At 31.2% G+C, this 27,342-nt stretch overlaps 1 protein-coding gene across 4 annotated transcripts; it reads right to left on the bottom strand.

The window, feature by feature from the left end:
• Positions 1–257: 257 nt before the first annotated feature.
• On the bottom strand, positions 258–25,483 carry LOC149484457 (uncharacterized). 4 transcript variants are annotated; one of them, XM_089700628.1, is made up of 26 exons: positions 25,310–25,483; positions 24,308–24,439; positions 23,941–24,141; positions 19,015–19,095; positions 16,121–18,811; positions 15,606–15,719; positions 15,397–15,468; positions 15,160–15,267; positions 13,443–13,553; positions 13,002–13,106; positions 12,598–12,699; positions 11,988–12,095; positions 11,651–11,752; positions 10,814–10,930; positions 10,339–10,440; positions 9,958–10,074; positions 6,358–6,471; positions 5,442–5,558; positions 4,755–4,874; positions 4,410–4,502; positions 2,887–2,955; positions 2,433–2,513; positions 2,266–2,346; positions 2,077–2,142; positions 1,599–1,672; positions 258–1,386 (listed from the first exon to the last, which is right to left on the bottom strand). In XM_089700628.1, exons 1-26 carry the CDS (start codon positions 25,332–25,334, stop codon positions 934–936), a joined length of 5,556 nt encoding a protein of 1,851 aa, XP_089556754.1. In that variant the 5' UTR covers positions 25,335–25,483; the 3' UTR covers positions 258–933. The 4 variants fall into 4 exon arrangements, with proteins under 4 accessions (XP_089556754.1, XP_089556755.1, XP_089556756.1 ...); XM_089700629.1 differs by lacking the exon at positions 11,988–12,095; XM_089700630.1 differs by lacking the exons at positions 10,339–10,440; positions 10,814–10,930.
• Positions 25,484–27,342: the final 1,859 nt, after the last annotated feature.

The raw sequence follows: 27,342 nt of genomic DNA on the forward strand, positions 1-27,342 counted from the left end.
TGAACTTAAAAACTTTTTAAAATTTATCAAGGTTAATATGCAATAATGTAAATAATGATAAAATTTTAATGAATTTATTGAAGTAATCTGTTTAATTGATATAAGGGCGTATGAATAATTTGTTAATACTCACCTTGGTAAATTCGTCGTGTCATTCATAACAACATGGCGGTTTGTTTACACCGGCATGACCAGGCGCGAAGAATTTGTTTGGTTTGTGTATATGAAATTAGTTAGATAAGTATTTTCAAACAATGTTTTTGTACTAATTAACAACTTTATTCAAATAATTAATAGAATTCTATCGTTAAATTAACGTCCTAAATAAAAACAAGGCACATGGGCGCAGTACTGTTTTATTGACAACATTAAGCGCCATCTAGTTAAAAACCTACAAACTTAACGCAAAGAAACAAATGGCGGTAAATACAAACTAGTCTTTCAACACTCGCCGTATCAATTCATAATCACATATTTTCACAGTCCAAACAAAAAATAAATGAAACATGAACGGACAGCATAATCGAAATAATTATAATAATAATCCTAAACATAAAATTAGCAGTCAAAATACAGACACATTAAAAAAACATAACATAATGTATCCATTGCATATATCAAAGAAAATGTACTTACTTAGATGTGTTAGGAAGTTGGAACAGAAATAATGTACAAAATTGTTAAACACAGAGAAATTATAAGAAGCACAATTTTATCAAAATTTATAAAAACATTGATACAAGATTGAAAGAATTTGTTTTTAACCGACTTCAAAAAGGAAAGCAGGTTATCAATATATTTTTTTCCTTAGTCAATATGAATACAATAAGAAAAATTTATTGAATAATGAGTATAACTAATAGCGGAATAGCAGAATAGAACATTAATAATTATAACAGGCGGAGTTTTAACATAACTGAAACGTGAAAATATCTAAAACTTCGACAATTTTATATTCCTGTGTCTCTTATACATTTCATAGGTACCTAAACGTTTAATATTTTTATTGTACATACGTTCTTCTTTAAAATTAACTATATTACTACTAGCGACGAATTTGGTTTCAGTGGGGATTACATTAACTTTGAATTTAGTTGTATATCCGGTGTTTGACGTAGAAGCTGTGGGCATTGTAGGCAACACTTTTGGTTTAGGAATGTTAGCTTTAGGTTTTTTCTTCTTGGGCGAGTCTTCGTGTAAATAAATACTCTCTTCAAGGTAATTGGACGGCTTGCTCCTCCGTATTTCTTCGACGATGAACCCGCTTGTGGCGATTACTTTGGGCTTTTTCTTGGTTTGTTCTTTCGGTTTGTCATCTAATTGGCTCAGTATGGTTGTCGGCAAACGGGGCACGGGTATTTTTGTGAGAGCGTTGGTTTTGCGTACCTAGTAAAATAATTGAGTGTAAATAAGGGATTAAATCTATTCTTTTATTACAAATTATGTCGTTTTGTTAGAAAATGCGATTTATATTTATTTTTCAATTAATAATCAATAACACCCAAACAAATTTATCGCTTATTATCAATCAATTAGGTAGGTAACTAGATTATCTTAGCTATTATTATAAAATACTTCATATAGTAAGTTTTTATTACCTTTGAAACACCCACTTCATCATCTTCGCTTTGTTTTCGCTTTTTATTTTTCTTATTTTTGCCTTCTTCAGGTTCTATAACAAATAAATACATTATAACAACAGTATTAAAATATAATAAAATGTTTCAAATACATACATACTTTATTATAACACATAGTATCATTGTCAAACTACGTTCTATCTAATAATTAAATTATAATCTTATATATAAAATTCTCGTGTCACAATGTTAGTCTGCATACTCCTCCGAAACGGGTGGACCGATTCTCATGAAATTTTCTGTGCATATCGGGTAAGTCTGAGAATCGGCCAACATCTATTTTTCATATGTACCACGGGCGAAGCCGGGGCGGACCGCTAGTACTTATATATTTATTTATATATTTTTCAGATAAAAATGCCAAAGTATTCGTCTGTCTGTTTGTCACGTCTGAGGGCTGAATAGATTTAAGTGAATTCCACTCCATTAACATTACCAGTCAATATTTCTTCTTCACTGTTAGTTATTTTTCTCTTTTTCTTCGACTGAGAGGTTTCAACATCTAAAACATTTGAGTGATATTAATTTACATATATGTCAAAATCATCGAAATCAACATATTATTATTATCGGATTTTTAATGAATATTATTTTAAATATAATATTTATGACAACTTAAAAATACCTCCAGATATTTCTTCCACAGAATTTTGTTGTCGTTTACGTTTTTTGTTGGCATTGCCTTCATTGTCATCTAATACTTGAACTAGAAAGAAAAGGAATAAAAAATTAAGTACATATATTAGTTATATGAGGAAAAAAAAATTGTATTTTCGCATAAACAATAATTACCAGATTCTTGTTGAATTTCGGTTTTAGATTGACCCTTCTTTTTATTTTTCTTCTTGCCACTTGATTTCTTTGTTTCCTCATCTACAAAAGAAGTAAAATTACATTTACATAATTAAGTTATTTTGTGTTTGAAAACATTTAATAGACTAATATAATAATAATAATTATATTTCTAAATGAAATTAAAAATAAAATACGTTTATTTCATAATTTTCTTAATAAAAATTAAAAGTAATATGTTTTCTTGAATAATAATTATTGTTATCATTTAAATTAATATAAGATAAAAAATAAATTATTGTATACGAACATTACTATAAACCTCAGTGGTTTTTAATTTACAACTGTACTGTAAACCTTTTTTGTTTCTGATAATAAAAAAAAACGACAATGGTATTCTCTAGTGTGATAATGATGTGCATCATTTTTGTTAGAAATGATAATTTTAACTCACCATTTTGTTCAATATTTGGTTGATTCATTTCAACACCTATTTCCAGCGGACTATCGGAATCGGAATTTTCTGCGAAGAAAAGGTAATTAATAAATTATTTGATTTTTACATCATTCATAGGTTTAATGTTGTTATGACACAAGAAACAGAAATAAAATTGAAATGCCATTTTTCCGGCTAGCTAAAGTTAAAAATTCATTTATGGGTCAAGGTATACGCTTTTACAACAGAATTCCTCATAATATTAAAGAGTTTAGTAGTTCTAAATTTAAAACTTATATAAAAAAATGTACTATAGTCCTTTCCACCTAAGATGATTCCTGTGACACATCGATTTTTGACACGTGTAGAGATGTCTTTACTGAAATCATATCAATTGTTTCCGATAATCGATAATATTTTCTATGTAAATGAAATCGATTTGAATAAAGTACCAAAATTAGTTTTTTCGGCATTTCGCCAACAATTAACTAAGGAAACTTAGCAAACAACAGCAACAAAAAGTCAACAATAACAATTAGTAACAATAACAGAATACCACGTAAAGTATCAATATAAAAATGCAACTTCTATACAAGGCTGACGCACTCGTACAGACGATTGACTCGATTGACAAACGATCACAAGATGGGCGCCGATTATATGATTTTCCAACTCTATGATTTTTCAACGATCCATTTCATGTACACGAATTGCGTAGGTATTATATATTTGTGTTATTTTAATTTATTTTTCATTATATTAAATTAAACAATACTGTTTTTGATTTATAAGCTTAAGATGTTTCATTTTTATATTTTTTGGTAATAATGCCGCCATAAAATAAAAATATTATGCACTAAAATTATTTTGGCGTTTTAAACATAAAATACGTAATTCGGAACACGATGAAGTGTCACAGGAATCATCCTAAGTGAAAAGGACTATAGTTCAGAGAGCCTATTACAGTATTAAGGAATATATGGACGATAAAAACCCATGGAGGGTTGCGCGTAAAAACCACAGGACAGTTTTTTGGTGTTACATATGTAATTTGTAAAATTGTAAAACTGACATGATTAAAAAGAGCAACTATGGAGTTTCTTGCCGATTCTTCTCCGTAGATACTGCTTTCCGAATCGGTGGTAAATGTTAAAAATATGTACCTAATGACGTTTCAAAAGTGCTTCTACAAGAAGTCTAATTGAATAAATAAATGTTTGAGTTTGAGTTTAATGTTTATTTCAAAATCACAAAGGACATCTTAGTGATAGTTATTACCTTTATTTAACATTATGGACCTTATTATTCTTAGTAAATGATACTCGAAAATAAGAGTTCCTTTTGTATTTAAAAATTATAAATCATTAGACATGTATTTCTTATAATATATTATGACCATGATTTTTCAAATTGTTCAATCTTAATTATTGATTACTATTTCAAAGACTCATCAATATTTCAACCCCTAACCTAATACAATAAATGAAAAGCTTATAAACGGGATGGCTACTATTTTCTTTAAATAAAAAATAATGGTATACCTTCAATATGTCGTTTATTTTTCTTCTTGTCGCTTTTTGTTGTTTTTAATAGCGAAACATTTCCTTCCATCGTAGGCATTTCTTCAGATGGATCTTAAAATTAAATAAAAATAAAAATTAGCAGGATACTATAATGAAATTGGGCTTTTGCGAATTTTATAATGAATATGGTAATAAGAATATTGCTCAGAATTTATTATAACAAGCTTCTTATAAATCTATGCCTAAGACTTTATACAATTATTTTGATGGTTTAAAATTCTAAAATATAGGACGAAGTAGATTATTATTTAAATATTATTTATTTATAGGAAATCTAACAAATTAGCTAAACATATCATATACCTGCTTCTTCTTGGCTTTGTGATTCTGACAGGCGTTTATTCTTTTTCTTTTCACTCTTTGGTGTTTTGGATAGCGAAATATTGCCATCCTTTGCAGCAGGTTCTTCTTCAGTTGGTATATCTTATGAAAATAATAATAAAAAATATATATATAAGTAAGTAATAAAAGATAATACACATGATAAAAAAGAGTACCAGAAGTGAAACTTATTTGGCAAGACACATGATAAAAAAGAGTACCAGAAGTGGAACTTATTTGGCAAGACACATGATAAAAAAGAGTACCAGAAGTGAAACTTATTTGGCAAGACACATGATAAAAAAGAGTACCAGAAGTGGAACTTATTTGGCAAGACACATGATAAAAAAGAGTACCAGAAGTGAAACTTATTTGGCAAGATTGAAACATAAATCATCGCCTTACTCCATGACGCGACCTTAAAATTTTACTCTCAACGCGCCTAAAGAAGTTTCATATCAAAAATCCATGTCGGGAAGCAACGAATAATTTTCATTTAAGAGTGCAATTTCAAAACATAATAAGAACATTCTAATGACTAAATACCACACATTAAAACCCACCAACAATCTAAAATGGTTTCAAAAATTATATTATATAAAACTATGAATACAAATAAATATACTTAATAGTTACTATTGCGTTAAAAATCAATGAAAATAGTTTTACCTTCAACTGCATCAGGTTGTGATTCTGATACGCGTTTCTTCTTTTTATCACTCTTTGGAGTTTTCAATACTAAAATGTTGCCGTCTTCTTTATAAGATTGTTCTCCAATTTGTAATTCTTTATACGAAAAAAAAAACTCAATTATTATTAATTAAATAAATTGACAAACGAAAAACAACATAACGTTACCATACATAAAAATAATTATAATACTAGTTACATGTAGATATATTCTCAAATCTCAAGTAAATATATAATTAATTGGAAAGCAGTACTCTTTATTAATGTAAATATGTATTGTAGAGCCATTTTAATAGGCAACATTTGACAGTTCAACAAAATTCAACAACGTAACCTAGTAACCACGACATAGAATAACATGATATTTCGTTTTGTTAGAACTGCACATTTGTTTAACTTTTTTCAATTACGATTACATATTTATAATAATAATGACCGATAGAAGTAATTTTAGGACTTGATTTTACTGATAAACCATTCTAAACATAATGAACAATTTCTGATTTAAAGAACTGACGTCGCTACAATTTTGTGTCAATAAACCTTTTTTCTTTTTAAATACCAGAGACGTTACTCTAAAAATCGAAATCTGACATCTAGAATCGAATGCATTGATTACTTGGGAATAAAAATTATCATAAATTATTGACATGTGTTTCAAGTTCGATTGACAAATGTTTCAAGTCCGTATCGATTAATTCACTTTAATCGATGTTTTTAAGCAGGTTACCACCCTATGAAGATAAAATTGATAGACGTCAAATGTTGCCTATTAAATTGGCTCTACTATAGTTGAATTCGCTTTAAAAAGAAGTAAATTTTATATGGATAAAGCAGTTAAAATATTAAAGTAGAACATATTACTTAAGATTTTTTTATCTAAATTTCAAATTACCTTCTGTTGCAGCAATTTGTGACTCCGATAGGCGTTTCTTTTTCTTTTCACTTTTCGGTGTTTTTGCTAGAGAACCATTGCCCTTCTCTGCAGCAGGTTCATCTTCAGTGAAGTCTTAAAATAAAATTGCATGTAATAACATAATTTATAATAAATTAATATTAACACACATTAAAAATTTAAAACCCATCAACAATCTAAAATGGTTTCAAAAATTATATTATAAAAAACTATGAATACAAATAAATATACTTAATAGTTACCATGGACTAATAGAATCTAAAGAGGACTGATGATTGTCATACTAGAGATCGTACCCCGTAATTTCAGCTTATTGCTAGATGGCGCTCTCATTTGAGCTTATTATTTAATTTGCAGTTTTAAAAGCGCCACCTAGTGACCAATTTTAGAACTAAGGAAACAGCAAACTATCGATTTTCAATTATTACATCTAGAGGGCGTTGTTTTAAAAACTCCGGTGTTTTTGAATTATTATTTTAGTTTTTAGGGAGCATCTAAGGAAGTGAGTACCTCTATTACGATTTCGACACCCACTACAAACATTCGACATAGTGATCAGAGTAGTGTATATAATATAATTATATTATATATATTCTTTATTTTCTGTTAAAAAAATGTCTATATCTTTTTTCTTCTTAAGTATTCCCTTGTAAACAGTATTATTTATATGACCATAAAATACGGGAAAAGAAAAAAAATTGTGGATGTACAGCGATGATTTGAACCAGCATCTATCGATTTTAAAGTACGAGACTCAGTCAACACAGCTACAGGCACTTATACGTCTTACATTGAAATTTATGCTCTAATTGTTCGAGTATTTCTTTGATAAATACAGTTCATAGCAACGCGGTGGTGGAGCATCTTAAGGAAGTGAGTACCTTTAATAAGATTTCGACACCCACTACAAACATTCAACATAGTGATCAGAGTAGTGTATATAATATATATTAGTTATATATATTCTTTATTTTCTGTTAAAAAAAATGTCTTATCTTTTTTCTTCTTAAGTATTCTCTTGTAAACAGTATTATTTATATGACCCTTAAAATACGGGAAAAGAAAAAAAAATGTGCATGAACAGCGATGATTTGAACCAGCATCTATCGATTTTAAAGTACGAGACTCAGTCAACACAGCTACAGGCACTTATACGTCTTACATTGAAAGGAGATTGCCCAAGTGACTATGGCACTTGGTATCGCAATCAAACTTATTGTGTCAAGATGAAATATAGCTCAATTTAAAGCTTGATGTTAGTACTTTTAGAAACGATTAAAGTTTTTATGTAAATAAGCCGCAGTTCACGACAATAAAAATAAAACAATAGTTTTATTCAACGCTTCAAAAAAATACTTTATCGAGTTTATACTAACGATGAACGTTAAGTTTTACATTTATTACATAGGTAATATTTTAATTTACAAGACAAATGTGAAAAGTAAATCGTAATAAACATTATAATTCAAAATAAATAACGTCGAACAATGCGTCGAACACATTCATTCAACTATGACATATGACGCAGGACGCTTGCAAGAGAGATAGATATATGTGTCAAAACAGAAACTTTTACTTTTATTTCTATTTATTCGGTATAATTACGACTTAATAGTGATAAATGATGATCATTATAAATACAAATAGGAATTAACAATATCACGAACACGTGACACAACTAGTATTTTACCGATTCTATACGTGGTCATACATGTTTCAAAAGAATAACTTTTACTATTATTTCAATTTATCCGGTATAATTAAGACTTAATATTGATACATATGATCATTATAAAAACAAATAGGAATTAACAATATCACGAATACGTGGCACAACTAAAATTTTACCGATACCACCCGTGGTCATTCTCCTAATTGTTCGAGTTAGTGTTGCCGAACTATCGATAGTTTGACTATCGATAGTTAGTCTAAATTCAACTTTATAACTTAGATCATAAAGATTAAATTTGTATTTCTTTAATGCCTCAGCCCCCGGAATCACAGACACAATAGAAAATCTATTGTGTCGTGGGCCGTGGTCCGATCGGGCCGCTCGGTGGTCAAGGGGCTAAAAGATAGACTCGTAAGGAAGCGGTTCATTATCGGGTTTTAAATTCAACTTTATCTCTTAGTTCATAAAGATTAAATTTGTATATTTTCTTTCCATGATAGTCTCGTGGGGCCGCATCAATGATCGAGTAAACGACTCGATTATTTGTCTTGATCATATCGCTAAACGATACATCGACGATTATTAGAAATTGCATTTAATTAGAAATGTACGTTAAAAAAATATACACAAATGAAAGGTTATTCCATCTTTTTTAATATTCGACATGTTTGAATTGCTTCTGCAAGGCTTGACAGTGCAAAACGGCATTTTTAGCGGAGCACTCGCAGACGTCCTTTCGATGTTTTAGCCTAGGAAAACGCAGAGTGTTTGTAATCGATTACGCAAGTAGTTTTTATGAAAGCATAAGATTTTTCGATTCGAATAATCTTATACCTCGACAAAAGGGGAAACACCTGCGAGTGTTATCGATTACTTAATGATCTAAGTCCATGGTGGTCACGAAGTCACTCTCGAACAGCGATGAACGAAGTGACAAAAATAGGCGGTCCATCCTAAGGAGCGCTGGTGCAGTGAACTCCCATAAATAATTATAATAAAGTTGTACTCATTCATTTAACAATTAATATATCTTTAATTTTAAATTAAATTTATCGTATACCTAAACTCCAATACGAATATCAAATGCCTAAATACGGAATCCAATAAGAGGTTAAGAGAAATTATCAGTCCTTCGCGAAACAAAAGATCACGTAAACATAGCGCAATCCATTTTATAGATCATCTTCATACTTGATAGTATTATTTTTTTATATTTTTATTGAAATTGATTCCAGAAGATAACTTTAAAAATTCATTTTGTTACTTTTATTAGTAGGTACGATCCTTATAAGTATTTTAGTGTATTCAACCAACTTAAAAAAGTGTGACTATTTTACAACAATTTGAATATGAATTGTATACAATATCGAAGCTTTAAAACTAAAACAAAATGATGTGGAGGTAGGGAGGTGGATTTCCTCAATCGAAAAAGGGAGAGACTAGTCTACTCGACCGGCCGGCCGTAAAGGCCCCGATTATTGATGGCGGAAAGTTGTATATATGCTCTGTAGCGAAAACATTTCGCTTGTGCGATTCAGAGCAAAAAATAACATTTAAATAAAAATATTTTTTTGCGTATTATATTTTACGTATTATATTTTACGTTATAGTTTACGTTTTTTGCGTATTATATTTTACGTCAAGATACTATTTGGCACATTGATTTTTTTTGTAGCGACATCTCTTAGCTTCATTAAACCGACTTAATGCTCTAAGGAGACATCTAGTTCTTAAACGTATAAAAAAGCTTATAAAAATGCCAAATGCTACTGTGAGTGACATCTATCGACAAAATTGGGAACTGAGAAACGAGTTACGTTTTTTACTATGGCGATTGTAAGTCTTCTTGAGTGTATTAGTCTATGATAGTTACTATTGCGTTTAAAAATCAATGAAAATAGTTTTACCTTCAACTGCATCAGGTTGTGATTCTGATACGCGTTTCTTCTTTTTATCACTCTTTGGCGTTTTCAATACTGAAATGTTGCCGTCTTCTTTATAAGATTGTTCTCCAATTTGTAGTTCTTTATACGAAAAAAAAAACTCAATTATTATTAATTAAATAAATTGACAAACGAAAAACATAAAAATAATTATAATACTAGTTACATGTAGATTTATATTCTCAAGTAAATATATAATTAATTGGAAAGCAGTACTCTTTATTTGTGTAAATATGTACATAGTTGAATTCGCTTTAAAAAAAACTAAATTTTATATGGATAAAGCAGTTAAAATATTAAAGTAGAACATATTACTTAAGATTTTTTATCTAAATTTCAAATTACCTTCTGTTGTAGCAATTTGTGACTCCGATAGGCGTTTCTTTTTCTTTTCACTTTTCGGTGTTTTTGCTAGAGAACGATTGCCCTCCTCTGCAGCAGGTTCATCTTCAGTGAAAATAAAATTGCATGTAATATTAATCCTTACTAATATTATAAATGCGAAAGTAACTCTGTCTGTCTGTCTGTCTGTTACTCAATCACGCCTTAACTACTGAACCAATTTGCATGAAATTTGGTATAGAGATATTTTGATACCCGAGAAAAGACATAGGCTACTTTTTATTGCGAAATATGTACCACGGGCGAAGCCGGGGCGGACCGCTAGTTTATAATAAATTAATATTAACACACATTAAAAATTTAAAACCCATCAACAATCTAAAATGGTTTCAAAAATTATATTATAAAAAACTATGAATACAAATAAATATACTTAATAGTTACTATTGCGTTTAAAAATCAATGAAAATAGTTTTACCTTCAACTGCATCAGGTTGTGATTCTGATACGCGTTTCTTCTTTTTATCACTCTTTGGCGTTTTCAATACTGAAATGTTGCCGTCTTCTTTATAAGATTTTTCTCCAATTTGTAGTTCTTTATACGAAAAAAAAAACTCAATTATTATTAATTAAATAAATTGACAAACGAAAAACAACATAATGTTAACATACATAAAAGTAATTATAATACTAATTACATGTAGATATATTCTCAAATCTCAAGTAAATATATAATTAATTGGAAAGCAGTATTCTTTATTTGTGTAAATATGTAGTTGAATTCGCTTTAAAAAGAAGTAAATTTTATATGGATAAGGGTGCACTCACACACATCAGTCACCGTCACGGCACGTCACCGGACAGGATTAAAAAAAAATATGTATCAATAGTTCTAGTATGACTCTGTTCCCACACGACAGTCGCCGGCACGAAATCTATCAGTGACGTCCCCGGTCAGGCACGTCAAATAATCTTTCCATACATGTATCATACTTTTATCCCCACTCACCCGGTGCCGTCACGTCTCAGTTCAGTCAGCGTCGTGCTACCGTCAATTGCTACATGTTCTCTAGCGTGACACACGTCTAATCACTCACTAACCTGATGTATGTGTTCAATGATTCAGTCAAACCGGCGACGTGACTGACGGACAACATGACGGTGACTGGTGTTTGTGGATACGTACACAAACCGTCACCGATCAGTCATCGGTGACTTGACGGTGACTGATGTGTGTGAGTGCACCCTTAAGCAGTTAAAATATTAAAATATAACATATTTATACTTAAGATTTTTTTTCTAAATTTCAAATTACCTTCTGTTGCAGCAATTTGTGACTCCGATAGGCGTTTCTTTTTCTTTTCACTTTTCGGTGTTTTTGCTAGAGAACCATTGCCCTCCTCTGCAGCAGGTTCATCTTGAGTGAAAATAAAATTGAATGTAATATTAATTTATTATAAACTATGTTATTTCATGATTTTATTATGATATAATTCCAGGATATGAATTATATTAAAACTATTTCTATTGTATAAAAACAATACAATTATTTCAGATTATATTTGCATACTTACTTAAACATTTTTAAAATATAAAATACCTATATGATGTTATACATATTAATTTAATTAAAAATTAAAAATTTAATTTACCTATTGTTATAGTCACTTGTGACTCAGACATTCGCTTTTTCTTTTTCTTTTCACTGTTTGGTTTTTGAGTTGATACATCTATTACTTCTTCAATTACAACTTCTTGTTCAGAAAATTAATAATATTTTACAATAAATATGTTAATGAACATCAGTATTTAGTTTTCGTTACTTTGAGATTGGCTTATTTATATGCAACTTGAATTATAATTATACTTTGTTGTATCATTTATAAGTAAATAAATAATATTAATTTATAAATTCAGTTTTGCTTTTTAAACCCCTTTATCGGGGTTGGACAAAAATTGAGTGTAACATTTTTGCGTTACGCCGTACGCGTGACATTTTTGCGTTACGCCGTACGCGTGACATTTTTGCGTTACGCCATACTCGTGACATTTTTAAGGTCATAAAGAAGTTTCACTTCTTACGTGTGTACTCTAGTACACGCATACATTTTTTTTCATTCAGTGTTTTCTAGAAATAATATTAATAATTAACCAAATTGTAATCAATAGTGATAAATCCATGGCCTGAACCCGCATAAGAAGCCCGTGTCCCAGCAGTGGGAACGGATATGGGCTGATGATAGTAATAAAATATTTGCCTACCTGTGGTTGTATCGACCTGCGATTCTGAGAGTCGCTTCTTCATTTTCTTCCCACTCTTTGGTGTTTTTAAAGTTGAAGTATTAATTTCTTCAGATGGTGCTTCTGATTATGAAAAATAAACAAGTTTAATTTTGTAGAAAGTTAACTTACTTTTTACATCTATAATTCAAAGTTGTTAAGTTGCAAGTTAAATGTTAACTCTGAATATTTATCTATCTATCTATATATAAAATGTATTGAACGATTTCCATGATTTGCATAGAAATTGTTTGAATGCAAGAGAAAAAAGGATATTTTTTATAATCTGGAAAAAGTCAGTAGGTACAATAGAATATTTATGAAATTCAGGCTTGCTGGCTGGGAGAAAAAAATTTAATAAATTAAAAAATGATTATTTTATTTACCATCGAAATTATCAGCAATGGATGCCGACTGTCGCTTGTTTTTCTTTTTCTCGCTATTTGGCGTTTTAATATTGGACACAATAATATCTTGTTCTTGAGGTTCATCTGAAAAAAAAAAAAATATTTATACACCACATAGTATTTAAACTATAATTAACGCGAATGTTTGTAAGGATGGATGGATATAAGGCGTTACATACAATAATTTATTATTATTTCTAAATATTTTTTGACGTGAAACTTCTTTAGGCGCGTTTAGAGTAAAATTTCAAGGTCGCGTCATGGCAATATCGTCAAGTTATGGAGTAATGCGACGATTTTGGTATCTTTGAATCTTTCCAAAGAAGTTTCACATTTATGAAACGTGTGCTCACACGCTCTTTTTAATATTTTATAAGGTCGTAATAATAATTAAAGCTATTAATGTTATAGAGCTATTACCTTGTTCAATATCTTGTTGTGATATTGACTGCCTTTTCTTTTTCTTTTCACTTTTAGGAGTTTTTGCTTTTGACTCATTCTGTTCTTGAGTTATTTCTTTAGCGGGGGTTTCTGTTGAAAACGCAACAATAAAGATTTGAATATGATAATTGATAAATGAATACACCAATAATCTGGGGGCACGGCAGTGCCCCCGCCAAGTCGAGCAAAAAAAAAGCGGCACGGCCGTACCATCCTTTTCTCGAAGCAATTCGGGCCTTTTTCGACCCCCTATAATTCGGTTGTGGATAAAGCAAGAAACCTGAATCTTCAGTAACTAATCCGGCATTGTATAAACACGGAATATTTAAAATTTCAGTCAATTTGAACCAGTAGTTTAAGAATGACAACTTGTTAAAGTTTCTAAATTTTGTCACTCACTGACTCACCGATCATCAAAAGTCCAAGGCACTTCTAGCAGACTTAGAAGCTTCATATTTGGCATACATATAGAGTTTAGTGTCTTAATCATGGGAAAACTTAAATATTTTGTAATTTCGGTCCAGTTTTCCAAATACACCAACTGCATAAATAACTTTGTAATCCCATATATTTATATGGGATTACAAAGTTATTGATGCAGTTGGTGGTTGGTGGTGGTATCAAAAAGAAAGGCTCTACAAAAAGAAGTGAGATCCCATCAAAAACATCCTGTAAAAAACCCAAGTCTCGCAGCTCAGTCTTTCTACCGTCAAAAGTTGTGAGATCCATGTAATACCAAGTCGGTTAATCTATTTAGTGTCTACTTGAAGGACCTTCTGTCTTAAGTTATTACATAAGTTATTATCATGCCAATATTAAAAATATTTAACGTTTTAAACAAATATATCGACTTGGACATCGCATGAAAACAAAATGAATATTACAATATTATATTAGATTCTATAATCTCTCGCGCCTCACGCGATTGAAACTCTCGTTCCTGTTGGTCGCTGGCCCGTCGTGCTGTGTAGTGTGATACATACTAATAATCAAATCAAGCGATGTCCAAGTCGATCTATTTGTTTAAAACGTTAAATATTTTTAATATTGGCATGATAATAACTTATGTAATAACTTAAGACAGAAGGTCCTTCAAGTAGACACTAAATAGATTAACCGACTTGGTATTACATGGATCTCACAACTTTTGACGGTAGAAAGACTGAGCTGCGAGACTTGGGTTTTTTACAGGATGTTTTTGATGGGATTTTATGTTACCAGATCTTATAACTGTAAAGAAATGTAGGACGCCCTAAAAAAAGGTGGATAGAAGATATACAAAATATAGCAGGAAACGAATGGAGAAAAAAGGCAAAGGACAGAGATACCTGGAAAAAGTTGGAGGAGGCCTATACCCGAGAAGGGGTTCCAATCAATGGTACTGATACTGGATAACGTCAAAAATTAAAAATAAATAGAAAAAAAAAAATTAAATTAGTATTAGTGATTAAAATTTAAGTTAAAAAAATAGTGTAATTTTAATATGTAAAATAGCTTTTAGTATGTAAACTACCTGAAACAAAATTTCTTGTGGATTGGAAATAAACGGACTTTTTATTTATTTATTAGATCTTATAACTTATAACCAAAATATAAAGCTACAACCGACTTATAAATAAAATATATAATAATAAATATATATAATATATTTACTTATAAATAGTAATACGTAATTATTGAAAAAATAAATTAATACCTATTGTGGAGTCAACTTGCGATTCAGATTGCCTCTTCTTCTTTTTCTTTTCACTTTTCGGTGTTTTAGCTTGTACCTCACTTTGGTCTGTTTCTTCAGAAGGTACATCTTAAATAAATCGGAAAATATTAATTCAATAATATTTCGATATATTATCTGTTTATTTGTAATAGAGAGTAAATATTTTCAATAAATTAAATTTAAACAATATATAAATTAAAACAATTCTGTTATTACCTGTTGCTTCATTTATCATTGATTGAGATAAACTTTTCTTTTTCTTCTTAGCACTGGATTTCAAGCTTTGGTCTGTAATGCAAACATTAAAATTATTAAATTACATATTTTTCTTATTTAAATATTTACATATAGCCATCTTGGCTATCGATATCCTGAAAATAATATTGAAATGTAATAATATTATGTCATAAATAAAAAATATTTACCATTATCAACAGACATATTTAATTCTTCGTCAATATTTTCTTTACCCTCTTCACTGCTGCGTTCACCTTTTGTATCAATGAAAAAGCTTACGGCGCCATCTGCTTCGTCTTGATCTAAAATATTTATAAAATAAGAAATAAGATACAAACTTGTATAAAACAAATAAAGCTTTTTTTAATTAAAGTTTTTTGATTCTTTGTAATTTTTATACCATACTAGCAAACCGGGCGAACTCCGTTTCGCCACCAGAGACACCTTTTCTTTGCTATAAACCTCACGGAGCCCGAGACCTTTCCAACGAATGCAAAACCGACGATATCGGTTCGTGCGTTCTGGAGTTATAGCGTCAGGAAGGAAAACCCGACTTATTTTTATATAGTAGATAAGTTTCGTAATTTATAAGCCAATTTGGAAAATTCTTTAAAATCTACATATCTGACACCGACAGTTTTTGCTTTATTCTTTGTGAAGCATTCTGTAATTTATAAAGATACTTCAATATGAAATTACTTACCATTCTGAATGCTTATATTAGTCTTAGCTTCACTCTTTTTCAATGGTATAGCATCCTTATCATCACCGGGTTTGTTACTGAAGGAATCTGCATTGCTTTCTTCAGAGAAAAGTAAATTTAAATCAATAGAATCCGATGAACTATCACTACCACCTTTAGATGATTCAAGCATTTGCTTTTCTTTCTTTGACCCTTTTTCAGATTTTTTATCAGATTTTTCTGGTTTTAGATTCTTGAAGACCGTTTTCACTTGTGTAAGATTCAAATCATCAATTACAGGTGCTTTTTTATTCTTCTCTTTTGTTTTCATTTCATGATTGAGTGATGCGTTACCAATATTAGGATTTTTGTTTTTATTCAATGAACTCAGAACTGAATCATAATTATCGATTATGTTATTGGTGTCACTGTCTGAAGACGACATTTCATCTTCCATTGAAGCATGTAATGGATCCGATAAGTTTTCATTTGGTCCACTTTTATTAATGATTGTGTTATTTGCATTATTGGCATCTACAAAGTCTACTGTGGAATCCATGTCCTTTTTAGGGGTTTTTGGCTCCGATTTTATATCTGCCTCGAGTGGATCACTCTCTTTTAAACTTTCATTTTGCATAGTGATTTCTTTTTCATTAAGAACACTCTCATTACAGATAGATTCAGATAAGCGTTTTTTCTTATTCTTCTTTGCAGAATTTTCATTAGATATTGTGCTGGTATCATGGCTAGAATCTAATCTCATTCTATTCTTCTTTTTTTGGAGGACTGGAGCTTCCTCATCAGATGAATCGGAACTATCCTTGTTATCGGAGATACGTTTCTTAGACTTAGAATTATCGAGTTTATGACGTGCCTCAAACATCTCCCTGGAGGCTTTCTTTTGTTGTTTGGCCATGCGTTCATCGTATTTTTTCTTAGACTTTGCCGTCATTTTCAACTCATTGTCACTCATTGATAAGTCATCATCGGTACCATCTAGTAATTGGTTATCTTCTTCATCTGAGCTAACTACAAACGAATCTTTTTCGTAATCTGAATCATTCGATAATTCGTCTTCTGATGAAATAGTTACACCTTTATCGACTATTTCGTTTTCTTCGGCATATTGACGTTCATCTTCATCTTGACTGTCCCCTGACTCGTAATCATCTCCAGCATCCATCGCTTCATCATTTAGTAATTCATTTTTTTCTTTGGAAGATTCTTCCTTTGAAGAGTCGTCATCATTTGATTCCTCTTTACTTTTATTTTTAAAACTCTTTGATTCATGGGATGTGTTTTGGTCTACTGGATTCTTGGCATTATCTTGATTCGATTTTATTATGGAAGTATTAATGGGCGCTAATAACTTTTGAAAATTCTTTTGTTGTAATGGTGTACTAGTTAAGCAATTCAATAATATACTTTTTCTGTCTGTCTCATTATTTTGCGATTTGTCCAAGTCCATAATAGATTTAGAAATGGACTTATTATTTGCAGTTATTTGACTTTTATTAATTTCATTGGTAGAGTTATCTTTTAATTCTGTTATTATTAAAGTGCTTTTATTTTCTGTATTATTAGGACTGTAGGATATTGAAGATTTACGCTTTGATTTAGAATGTGAATTGATACTGGAATCTTGCTGAACTGTTACTTCATTTTTTATTGAATTATTAGTTTTTTCAGGTTCAGAGATCAATAAATTTTCAGGGACAGTTTCATCAATATCCATAGGCTCAACACAGTCATTAAAACCATCTTTATTCAATTCTTTTTCAGATTTATGACTAACATTAGCCATGTTAGATGTATTCAGAGTTTCTTGACACGGCAAAGATTTGTTTACACTATCTGGCACAGATACGACTGGAACACATTGATCTTCATTATCATGATTTTCTTCAGGTTCGGCTTTTTCCGGATTGGAATCTGAATCTTCAATTATTATTTCTGTGTTTATTATTCCACTAGGTTCTCTATCAAACAATTCTTTACTAGATAATTGGCTTTTGTTTAAATTTTCAACTGTTAAATTAATATCACATTTGGTGAGAGTAACAGAAACATCTTTGCAAATTTCAGAGATTTTTAATACATTTAGGTCCAATTTGTTGTCACCAGAAGCCATGCTATGTCTTAATGGTAATTTAATTGAACTCAATTTATCTTTCTTACTCTCATTATCACTATAAAAAATATTTTCTTCTACATTTGGACTGCATACAGTACATACAGTAGACCAAGATTTAGTTCTCTTTTTCTTGCTTTTAAAATTATTGCTTTCAAGAGCTGAAGTACTCTTATTATGAATATTCTTCGTTTTGGGGTTTATTTGGTCAATATTATTAATTAAATTTATTGTTGAATCTAGAGATTTTGAATTATCACTATTATTGGTTTCTGATTTATCATTAATTTGTTGAGTTGATGAAATACTAGGTGATTCTGTTGATTTGTTATTGGACTCTTTTTGTTCATTGACATTATTATCATTATTTAATAAGGCACTTGTATTTTTATCTTCCAGTTTTTTATCATTGGAATTTTGTGGGCTTTTATTAAGCCTAGGACTTTTTCTTAGATTGGTTTGAGGTGAAGTATTGGTGGTGTCATTACCGGTGGTGTCACTAGTTGATTTTCTTGATACTGTTTCTGGTTCTTCAACAATGGGCTCAGTTATTATGATTGCAGGCTTTGATATTGCATCCACTAAAACGTAATAATTAAATTAGGTCTTTAATAACATAAGTATTCAAATTAAAAAAAAAATGTCAATCTGTAACATGGGAACTATGTTATATTTTAAATATGTGGTTTTAATTAATTAATTAATTAATTATTTATTTCATTTAATTAATAAGTGTTTTTTTTAGTTATATTAATTAATTTACTGTGATTAGAAAAAGTTATACCCTTATCAATGCTGGAAGTTGAATCTTTTCTTGTCCTCCTTGTTTGTAGAGTAGGTGTGTTAGAAGCTTCACTATCACTTCCTGAAATTAAAAATAATACAATTTGTAACATTGTATGTATTACTTGGTTTCACCTTGACACTCTTTTGTATAATATTATAACAAGAGAGAATAGAGAAAATTTTTAACAGAGTAATAAGGTGACCCTTTGCAAAAAAAAAGAACATGCATATTATAAAAAAAGTCATTAGCATTAGACAATTAAGGACACATTGTTAAGTAATTTTGATAAAAAATATTGTAAAAAAATATGACTGCCATAAGTATGTTTATCTATTATTTATTTATTTATTTATTTAGCCTTTTAAACTGGGTGAGGATGGTTTTTTTTTTTGACTGTATAATTTCCTTAGTGATTTTTATGTATAATCCTATAGAATATCTCTCAGCTCAGTGTGCCTTCTGGCAAAGGCCTCCTCCAGTAGTTTCCATTGTTTCCGGTCTTTGGCTACTCTCCTCCAATTGGGTCCCGCGGTAAGTTTAAGCTCATCTTCCCAGCGCATATGTTGACGTCCTCGACTTCTCTTGCCATCCCTTGGATACCAGTTAGTCACAATTTGGCTCCATTTTTCTTGTCTAGATCTCAACATATGGCCGGTCCATCTCCATTTTTGGAGGTCTATTCTTTCCAGGATATCAGTCAGTTTTGTTTTCTCTCTTAATTGCAGGTTACTGATTCGATCTTGCCTTTTTGATCTTGTGATGCTCCGTTCCATGCTTCTCTGGCACTTTGCTAATTTTTCTCGATGGTATTTGGTAAGGGACCATGTTTCGCAGCCGTAGGTTATGCAAGGAAGGATACAGGTGTTGAATACTTTTCTTTTTATTGCCATGCTGTGATCTTTTGATTTTACAATTTCCTTCAGAGACCAAAATCTCTTCCATCCATTAGCAATCCTTTTATTTAGTTCCTTAGTTGTTTGGTCTCTTGGGGAGATTATCTGACCCAAGTAGCAATATTCGTCGACATATTCTATTTGTTGATCTTCGATTACAATGGGATCCATTACCGAGTTGGTCATCAGTTTTGTTTTTGTTATGTTCATTTTTAAACCCACTTTCGAGCTCTCTTTATTTAGAGATTTGATCATCTTCCCAAGTGTCTTTGGATTTTCTTCCAGAAGAACAAGATCATCCGCAAATCTTAAGTGGTTTAGTTTTCTTCCAGCTACGTTGAGGCCTAGGTGCTCCCAGTCCAGATTACGAAAGACGTTCTCCAGAACTGCTGAGAACAACTTCGGCGACATTGGGTCACCCTGTCTAACTCCTCTCTTGATTCTGAATTCTTTACCCAAGGCTTCCAATTGGATTTTTGCTTTGCTGTTTGAATATATATTCTTAATAATGTTGATATATGCAGCAGGTATACCTTGCCTTCGTAAGCTTTCCCATATTGCTTTATGACTAATACAATCAAATGCTTTAGCATAGTCTATAAAGGCTATGTATAATGTTTTGTTGAACTCATTATACTTTTCAATAATCTGTTTTAGTGTGTGGATGTGGTCTATTGTAGAAAAGTTACGTCTGAATCCAGCTTGCTCTATTGGTTGGCTTTCGTCTAATTTTGCGCTTATCCTGTCCAAAATGACCTTTGCGAAAATTTTGTACACATTCGACATTAAGCTTATAGGTCGGTAGTTACTAATGTCATCCTTTGCGCCTTTCTTATGTAGTAGGATTATATGTGAAGTTTCCCATTGTGTTGGTACATATCCAGATATCGAAATTTGGTTGAACATCTTGGTAAGTATTGGTACTAGTTCTTCAATAGTGCCTCTTAACATCTCGTTCCTTATTTTGTCTGGTCCCGGAGCTTTCTCCATTTTTAAACTTTTTATTGCCTTTTCCACTTCGCTCTTCAAAATATCGGGTTCCCTATCTGGCATGCTTTCTGCTGTTATACTTTGAGATGGTGGTAAATTAGGATGGTTGTGTGCGTCTTTGTTAGAGTAAAGTTCTTTATAGAACGTCGTGGCTAGTTCCTGTATACATTTCCTGTTCGTGATAGTCTCTTCTTTTTTCCTTAGTTTGGGCACCCACTCTTTTCCTGATTCTCTCAGTTCTTTTAGAGCTTTTCTTACACCACCTGTTCTCATTACTTGTCTCTCTAACACTTCTAATCTCTTATTTTTGCGGTCTTTCCTCATATTTTTGTTGATTTGTTTGCTTATTTCTGTAATTATTTTTATGTTCTCTTTGTTTTTTCCTTGGGCCAGTAAGGATTTTCTGCGGTTGATTAGTTGGATGGTTTCATCGCTAAGCGGGTACTTGTTTTTGGTTTTGTTGGTATTAATAGTTGTAGCAAGTTTATTTTCCAATTTTCCATAATTTACTGTGATGTCGGTTTCATTTTCAAATGTTAGTTCTTTAAAACTATCTTTTATAGACATGCCAATTCTTTTGTAATTTTCCGTGGTGGTTAGGATTGAGTTATGAGTGGTAATGTTCTTCCTTCCTTTTTTTGGTGGTAATGCCAGAATTGTACTTCTGACCATCCGATGATCTGTGTTAAAATTTAGTTTTGATATCACGCTTGTATTTGAAAACGCCTTAGGGGAATTGCTCATCATATAATCTATTTCATTCTTATATCTGCCATCTGGTGAGATCCATGTCCATTTATTTTTTGGATGTTTTCTGAATATACTGCTGAGGAGAGTTAGGTTGTGTTCTAACAAGAATTCCACAAGCTTTTGGCCATTAGAGCTTCTTTTGCCATATCCGTATCTGCCCAAAACATACTCCTCCTCATTTTGTTTTTCCCCAACTTGGGCATTAAAATCTCCCATCAGTATGATATGGTTGTTTGTATAATTCCTGATAACTTTTGCCAGGTCGGCATAGAAGGACTCTGTTTCTGATTCTGCAGCTTGCTCAGTTGGTGCATATGCTTGAATGATAGTCCAAGTCTTTGTATAGTTTGGTAATTTAATGTTAAGCACTGCTATCCTTTCAGAGATACCATAGATGTTTTGTATTTGTTTTTTCAGAGTCGTCTTTATGAGGAATCCAACTCCTCTTTTGCCTCCCTTTTCGCCTTTGTTAAACAATATGTAATCTTGGTATTCACATATCGTTTCGCCTTCTCTTCTCATTTCACTGATTCCTAGTATGTCCCACTTTATCTCTTGGATGGCAATATTCAGTTCTGCAAGTGTATCTTGTGTTCTTAGAGTTCTTGTGTTTAATGTTGCAATATTGATTCTGTTTGTTTTTCTACTATAATTATAATTATCTGGAGGGTTATGGTCTACACTTCCCTCGGCGACCAACCGTGGTGGGAAGGATTTTTTTAAGTATTTTTTTAAAATTATTAAATGGTTGTTTTTCCTGTTTTTGTTTTGAATTTCCGGTTCTAGTTGTTGATTTTTGTTTAAGTTTATTATGTGAGCTTGTTAGTTTTTTGAACTTTCTGAGTTTGAGGTTGATGTAGTTCTGTCTCTACCCATGTACTGTAATATGTTTGGTTTCAATATGTCTTTTTGCCCCGTACTCTTTGCTTTATTTGCTTTGTTCTCGAGCTCGTTATGCGTGTTTGGTTTTTTCAACGTTGGTAAGTTAGGGGATACAGTTTTGTCTCTCTTCCTTTTTTCACGCTGATTGTCTTTTTGCTTTTTAATTACAAGCTGGTCTCCTCTCATAAAAGCTATGTTTCCCTTTTTCCATTCTTCCTCAACTTTGGACTGTAGTTTTTTCCGAGCCTCAAGGACATCTTTGGGAAAGTCCTCTTTGACATAGATGCCTGGTGGTAGTTTTGATTTTGATTTTAATATTAGATGTTTCTTCCACATAGTAGAGAATGTAACTACCACAGGGCGATTTTTGCTGGTTTTCGCTCCAATTCTGTATATGTTCTTTATTTCGTGGCTGTCTAGATGTACTTCTGCTTCTTCGATGATATCTTTAATGTAGTCAACAAGTTCTGCTTCTCTTTTTCCATTTTCATCGACGCCAAAAAATATCAGGTTGCTTTTCCGCTTGTCATTTTCCAAGTTAGTTATTCTGTGTTCCAGTTTCGTTATTTTAGATTTTAAATGAACGTTTTCTTCCATTAAAGTTTTCATCTTTTCATCAATTACTTCCATGACATTTTTCGTAACTGCTGTTGTAAGCGTAAGAGTTTGTTGTTTGAGTTTTTCATCTAGCTTCGCATCCAATTTTGAAAATAGTAATTCCATCTGTTCGTTCATTTTAATTTTTATTTTAGCAATTGTTTTTCCCTATTTTTCTTTGTTAATTCTTAACTTGCAACACTAAGAATTTGTGGGAATTTTTCTAATTTGTAGTGGTAACCCTTTTCGTATATTTAATAATTTTTTGCTTGCAACACTTGTAAACTGTCTTTCTGTTAGGTTGGTATGCTTGATGGATGACAGATTGATTAGCGACTAACTTCACGTAGCATGAATTGTTATGATATGTCACAATGAGTATTCACTGCACTTTTTCGCATTAATCTTAGCCCCTTCTGCAAATTCTCCACTTTCTTCAAGGTTTTGTTGGTTTACTAATTACGAAACACCGAAATTTCACGAGTTTTTTGATCTTGTGCACTTGTTTTCGATTTTTAATCACGGAGCTTACTAACGTACGTATTGACAGATAGACTACCGGAACCGGACTACTGTTTATCTATACTAATATTATAAAGCTGAAGAGTTTGTTTGAACGCGCTAATCTCAGGAACAACTGGTCCGATTTGAAAAATTCTTACAGTGTAAGATAGCCCATTTATAGAGGAAGGCTATAGGCAATAAGACCAACAGGAGCGGAGCAATGCAGGTGAAACCGCGCGGCACAGCTAGTATTTTATATTCTTCCCTTCTTAAGTTTTATGTTACCCAACATAATAAAGCAACATACCAAGCTGTGAGTTTCTCCTTGCGGCTCGTTTAGCTCGCGGCGAGTCCACAGTTAAAGCCGCAGTCTCCGATACAATGCTTGTGTTTGACTTGATCCTTGTACTGCGTCTCGAGGGTGTCACCGCCCTTTCTTCTACTGGCTCTAGAACATCCTTCACAGCCTTCCGGGTAGTTCTTTTTGGTGTTACGGTTTCAGGAACAACTTAAATTGGAAATAAATTTTATTGATCAAATTGTAACTTACAAATTGAATGAATAATCAATAAACATTTTCTGTAAGTGTTTTCTATAGGAAAGGGGAAAAAAATTGAAATTGAAAAAATAAACTTCGATACTATAATTATCAATACATATCAAATTATTCATACCATTTTCATCAATGAGATCCAGCTCAGGCTTTGCGCGTCTTGTTGCTCTTTTCTTTGTTGGAGTGTTGGGTGTCAACACCTTCTCCTCTGTCTGCTCTACAGACAGCCTCCGACGCAGCCGTGTAACAGGCACTGTAAACACCATTCAAATAGTTTAAACTCTTATCCATAAATAAAATAAAAAGTCAAAGGCTCTCAACATTCTTGATCATATAATTTCTGTATAATTTAAAAAAACAATGCTTGAATCTTCATTTTTTTCTGCTTGTTTAAACTTTAACTACACTGTATGAAGGAAGTGTCTTTCTTAGTACAGGATTTTTCTAGCCAGGAAGGCTTTGTCATTAATTGTAAATTGTTACATTATTTGTGTGATCCATAAAGATTAATTTTAAACTCTGAATTCATTTATTAAATCCAATAATGTTATAAATTCAGAAGTACATTTGTTTAATTTACTGTAAGTAGAAGAATAATTATGTCTTGGAATTAAAATTATCGTAAAATGTTGTGTAGGAGGATGAAAACACATATAATATGCTTTTTAGGTACAAGAGCATAACGAGGATAAGATGAATGGGGGTAATTTAATCTGGTTATTTGATGCGTATGCTTACGCCGGCTGTATGGCGTTGCTTGTAGTGATGTTATAAAAATATATTAAGAACCCATTTAGATAAAATAATTGATATTAGTTAAAATGCTCACAAATCAAAATACAGTTTTGTATATAATACTTACACCATATAAATAAAAAGCGAAAATGTTCTACGCAAAAGCATGTTTTAGTTGTCGTAGCGTTATGCCGTAATATATAGGATTTTATTGTGATTAAGTCACAGTTTTGAAGGTAGAATAAGTCGATAAAGGAAATGTAAATTTGAATGTAAATTTAATTAGTTATATCCAATAATTATTTAGCAAGATGATAATAAAAATGTAAGGGGTGGACACAAGCAAACGCTTGCACGTTTCCATCGCCTAATAAGCGGTTTCACCTACCTTTAACACCACTATCTTCTTCCATACTTAATTGATTAATCTTATTGTCTTTTACGAATTTAAATTTGATATTTTCGAAAACACGTGTGACGAAATAACCGATTCACATTCATAGAAAGATCAACGAGGTTGGGACTTCGGTCAAACAGCTGTTGAGACGCCGCGAAACGTCAATCAATTCAAAAGAGACCACTGACAATAGAGGTTGGAACTACGACAGACAAATAATACGGTATAGAGTATAGACAAATAAATATACAATAATTATGTACTCCTATTTTTAAAATTAGTTAAAATGTGGTTAAAATCTTTTAATTAATTGTAATGCTAAGGTAGAATTAAATTTAATGATTCATATTAGCGAATTTGATTTTGTCGAGCTAACTTTTTTAACCATGAAGCCCATAACCGATAAAACCGGTACTAATATAATATTGTTAATCTGTGCTGGAAAATTTTGAGGGCGCGCCGCAATTCAATATGTTATATATTTTATTAAAGTAAGTAATTAAAAATGTGAAAGTGTTCTTTTTTACTTATTTCTAACACTTACGACTTAAATGTGATATATCTACTAATTTTACATTATAAGTTAAGTCTTATTATGGCTCATATGGTATAATCTAAGGGTTAAGGCTGCAGTCTAGCAAAATTGCGTTTTCAACAAGTTATTTGACAATTTTTTCCCGGCTAATGAAATGATAAACTGAATTTTTTTTTCTTGTTTATCAATTAGTGTTATATACGCAATGCGCGTGAATTTTTTCACATTTATAAAGTTACTTTATGTTACCTTAATCAGGCCTTAAAGATAAGTCTCTTTCCCCCAAAGACATTTCGAGCTAAGTTTGTGCACTCACTACGTTGCAACCGATAACAATTTACACAATCTGATCAGCGCATTATTATCCTTATATAGTCGTTATTAAAAACTGCTGAATACAATTGCCGAAAAACTTATGATTTTCTTAATTAGAACGTTATAAATTCATTAAATTTCCCATTTTTTGCCTTACAAAATCTATTGATAAATACTGCTAAAAGTTACTTTTTCCATTAATTTATTCGAGTTGGTTGAAGACCAATGAGTATTAATCCTTTAAAAAAATTTTTTTTTGAATTTTGATAATTCTTTAAATATTAAAAAAATATTTAAAATAATTAGGAAAAATCCTAGCGAATTTCTTTAGTCGCGCTCCTTGGGCCGGAGCGTTCTGACGTGTGCTCTACGCTCGATTTTCCTTCATATCGAAGTGAAAGTTGCTCTACTTCATTAAATTTAATATTTTTGTTAATTGATTATTTTTATCTTAGTTTTGTGCAAATATTCGTATTTTTAAACATTTGATTTCGATATGGAAAATAAACGAAAAAAATACGCGTGTAACTACTAGAAAAAAAATTATCTTCGAACATAAAGTTAATGAAACCAAATAGATTGCAAAGGTGATTGGCAACAATTTCTTTATTTTACGGGGTGTCAGTAAAGGGATGTATATTTCTTTAAAACTAAAGCAAAATTACATTACATTAAATTACATTACATTATTTATTACTTCTTTCTTTAAGTAAGCTCATAAATTTTCTTATAATATAATTTTTTTGAAGTTCCAAAAATGTTTATTTTTCGTTTGAGAAATACGAAATATAATATAAACTTGTATTGAGAACTTGAACTTCCCAAGTTCATCCGGGGAAATCCCCATACGGGGAAAATGATTTGTTTACTCCAAAATTGATCCGAGGTGTTTTAATTTTTTCTTCTAGTCATTTTCAACGTAGCGGCATGTTGTTTGATTATTAATTTTGTAACTTAAATACAGGATGTTGGTTTTATATTCTGATCTTACAGACGCGCTGACAAATTTAGTCCGCCATTTCTAGTTTAGTCTACCAACTCTAAGTACCAATATTAAAACGAATGGATTATCATCACATCATCAAAACTCAGATGTAATGGAAGATCACAATAACATAGAAAATTCAGTGGGTGTTGAGAACTAAACAAACAGAAGTAACAGAGACGCGAAGAA

Source organism: Colias philodice, chromosome 11 (assembly GCF_061535455.1).
Source record: "Colias philodice isolate Cphi_HAF_F1 chromosome 11, ilColPhil1 Martin Lab GWU primary, whole genome shotgun sequence".
Classification (NCBI taxonomy): domain Eukaryota; kingdom Metazoa; phylum Arthropoda; class Insecta; order Lepidoptera; family Pieridae; genus Colias; species Colias philodice.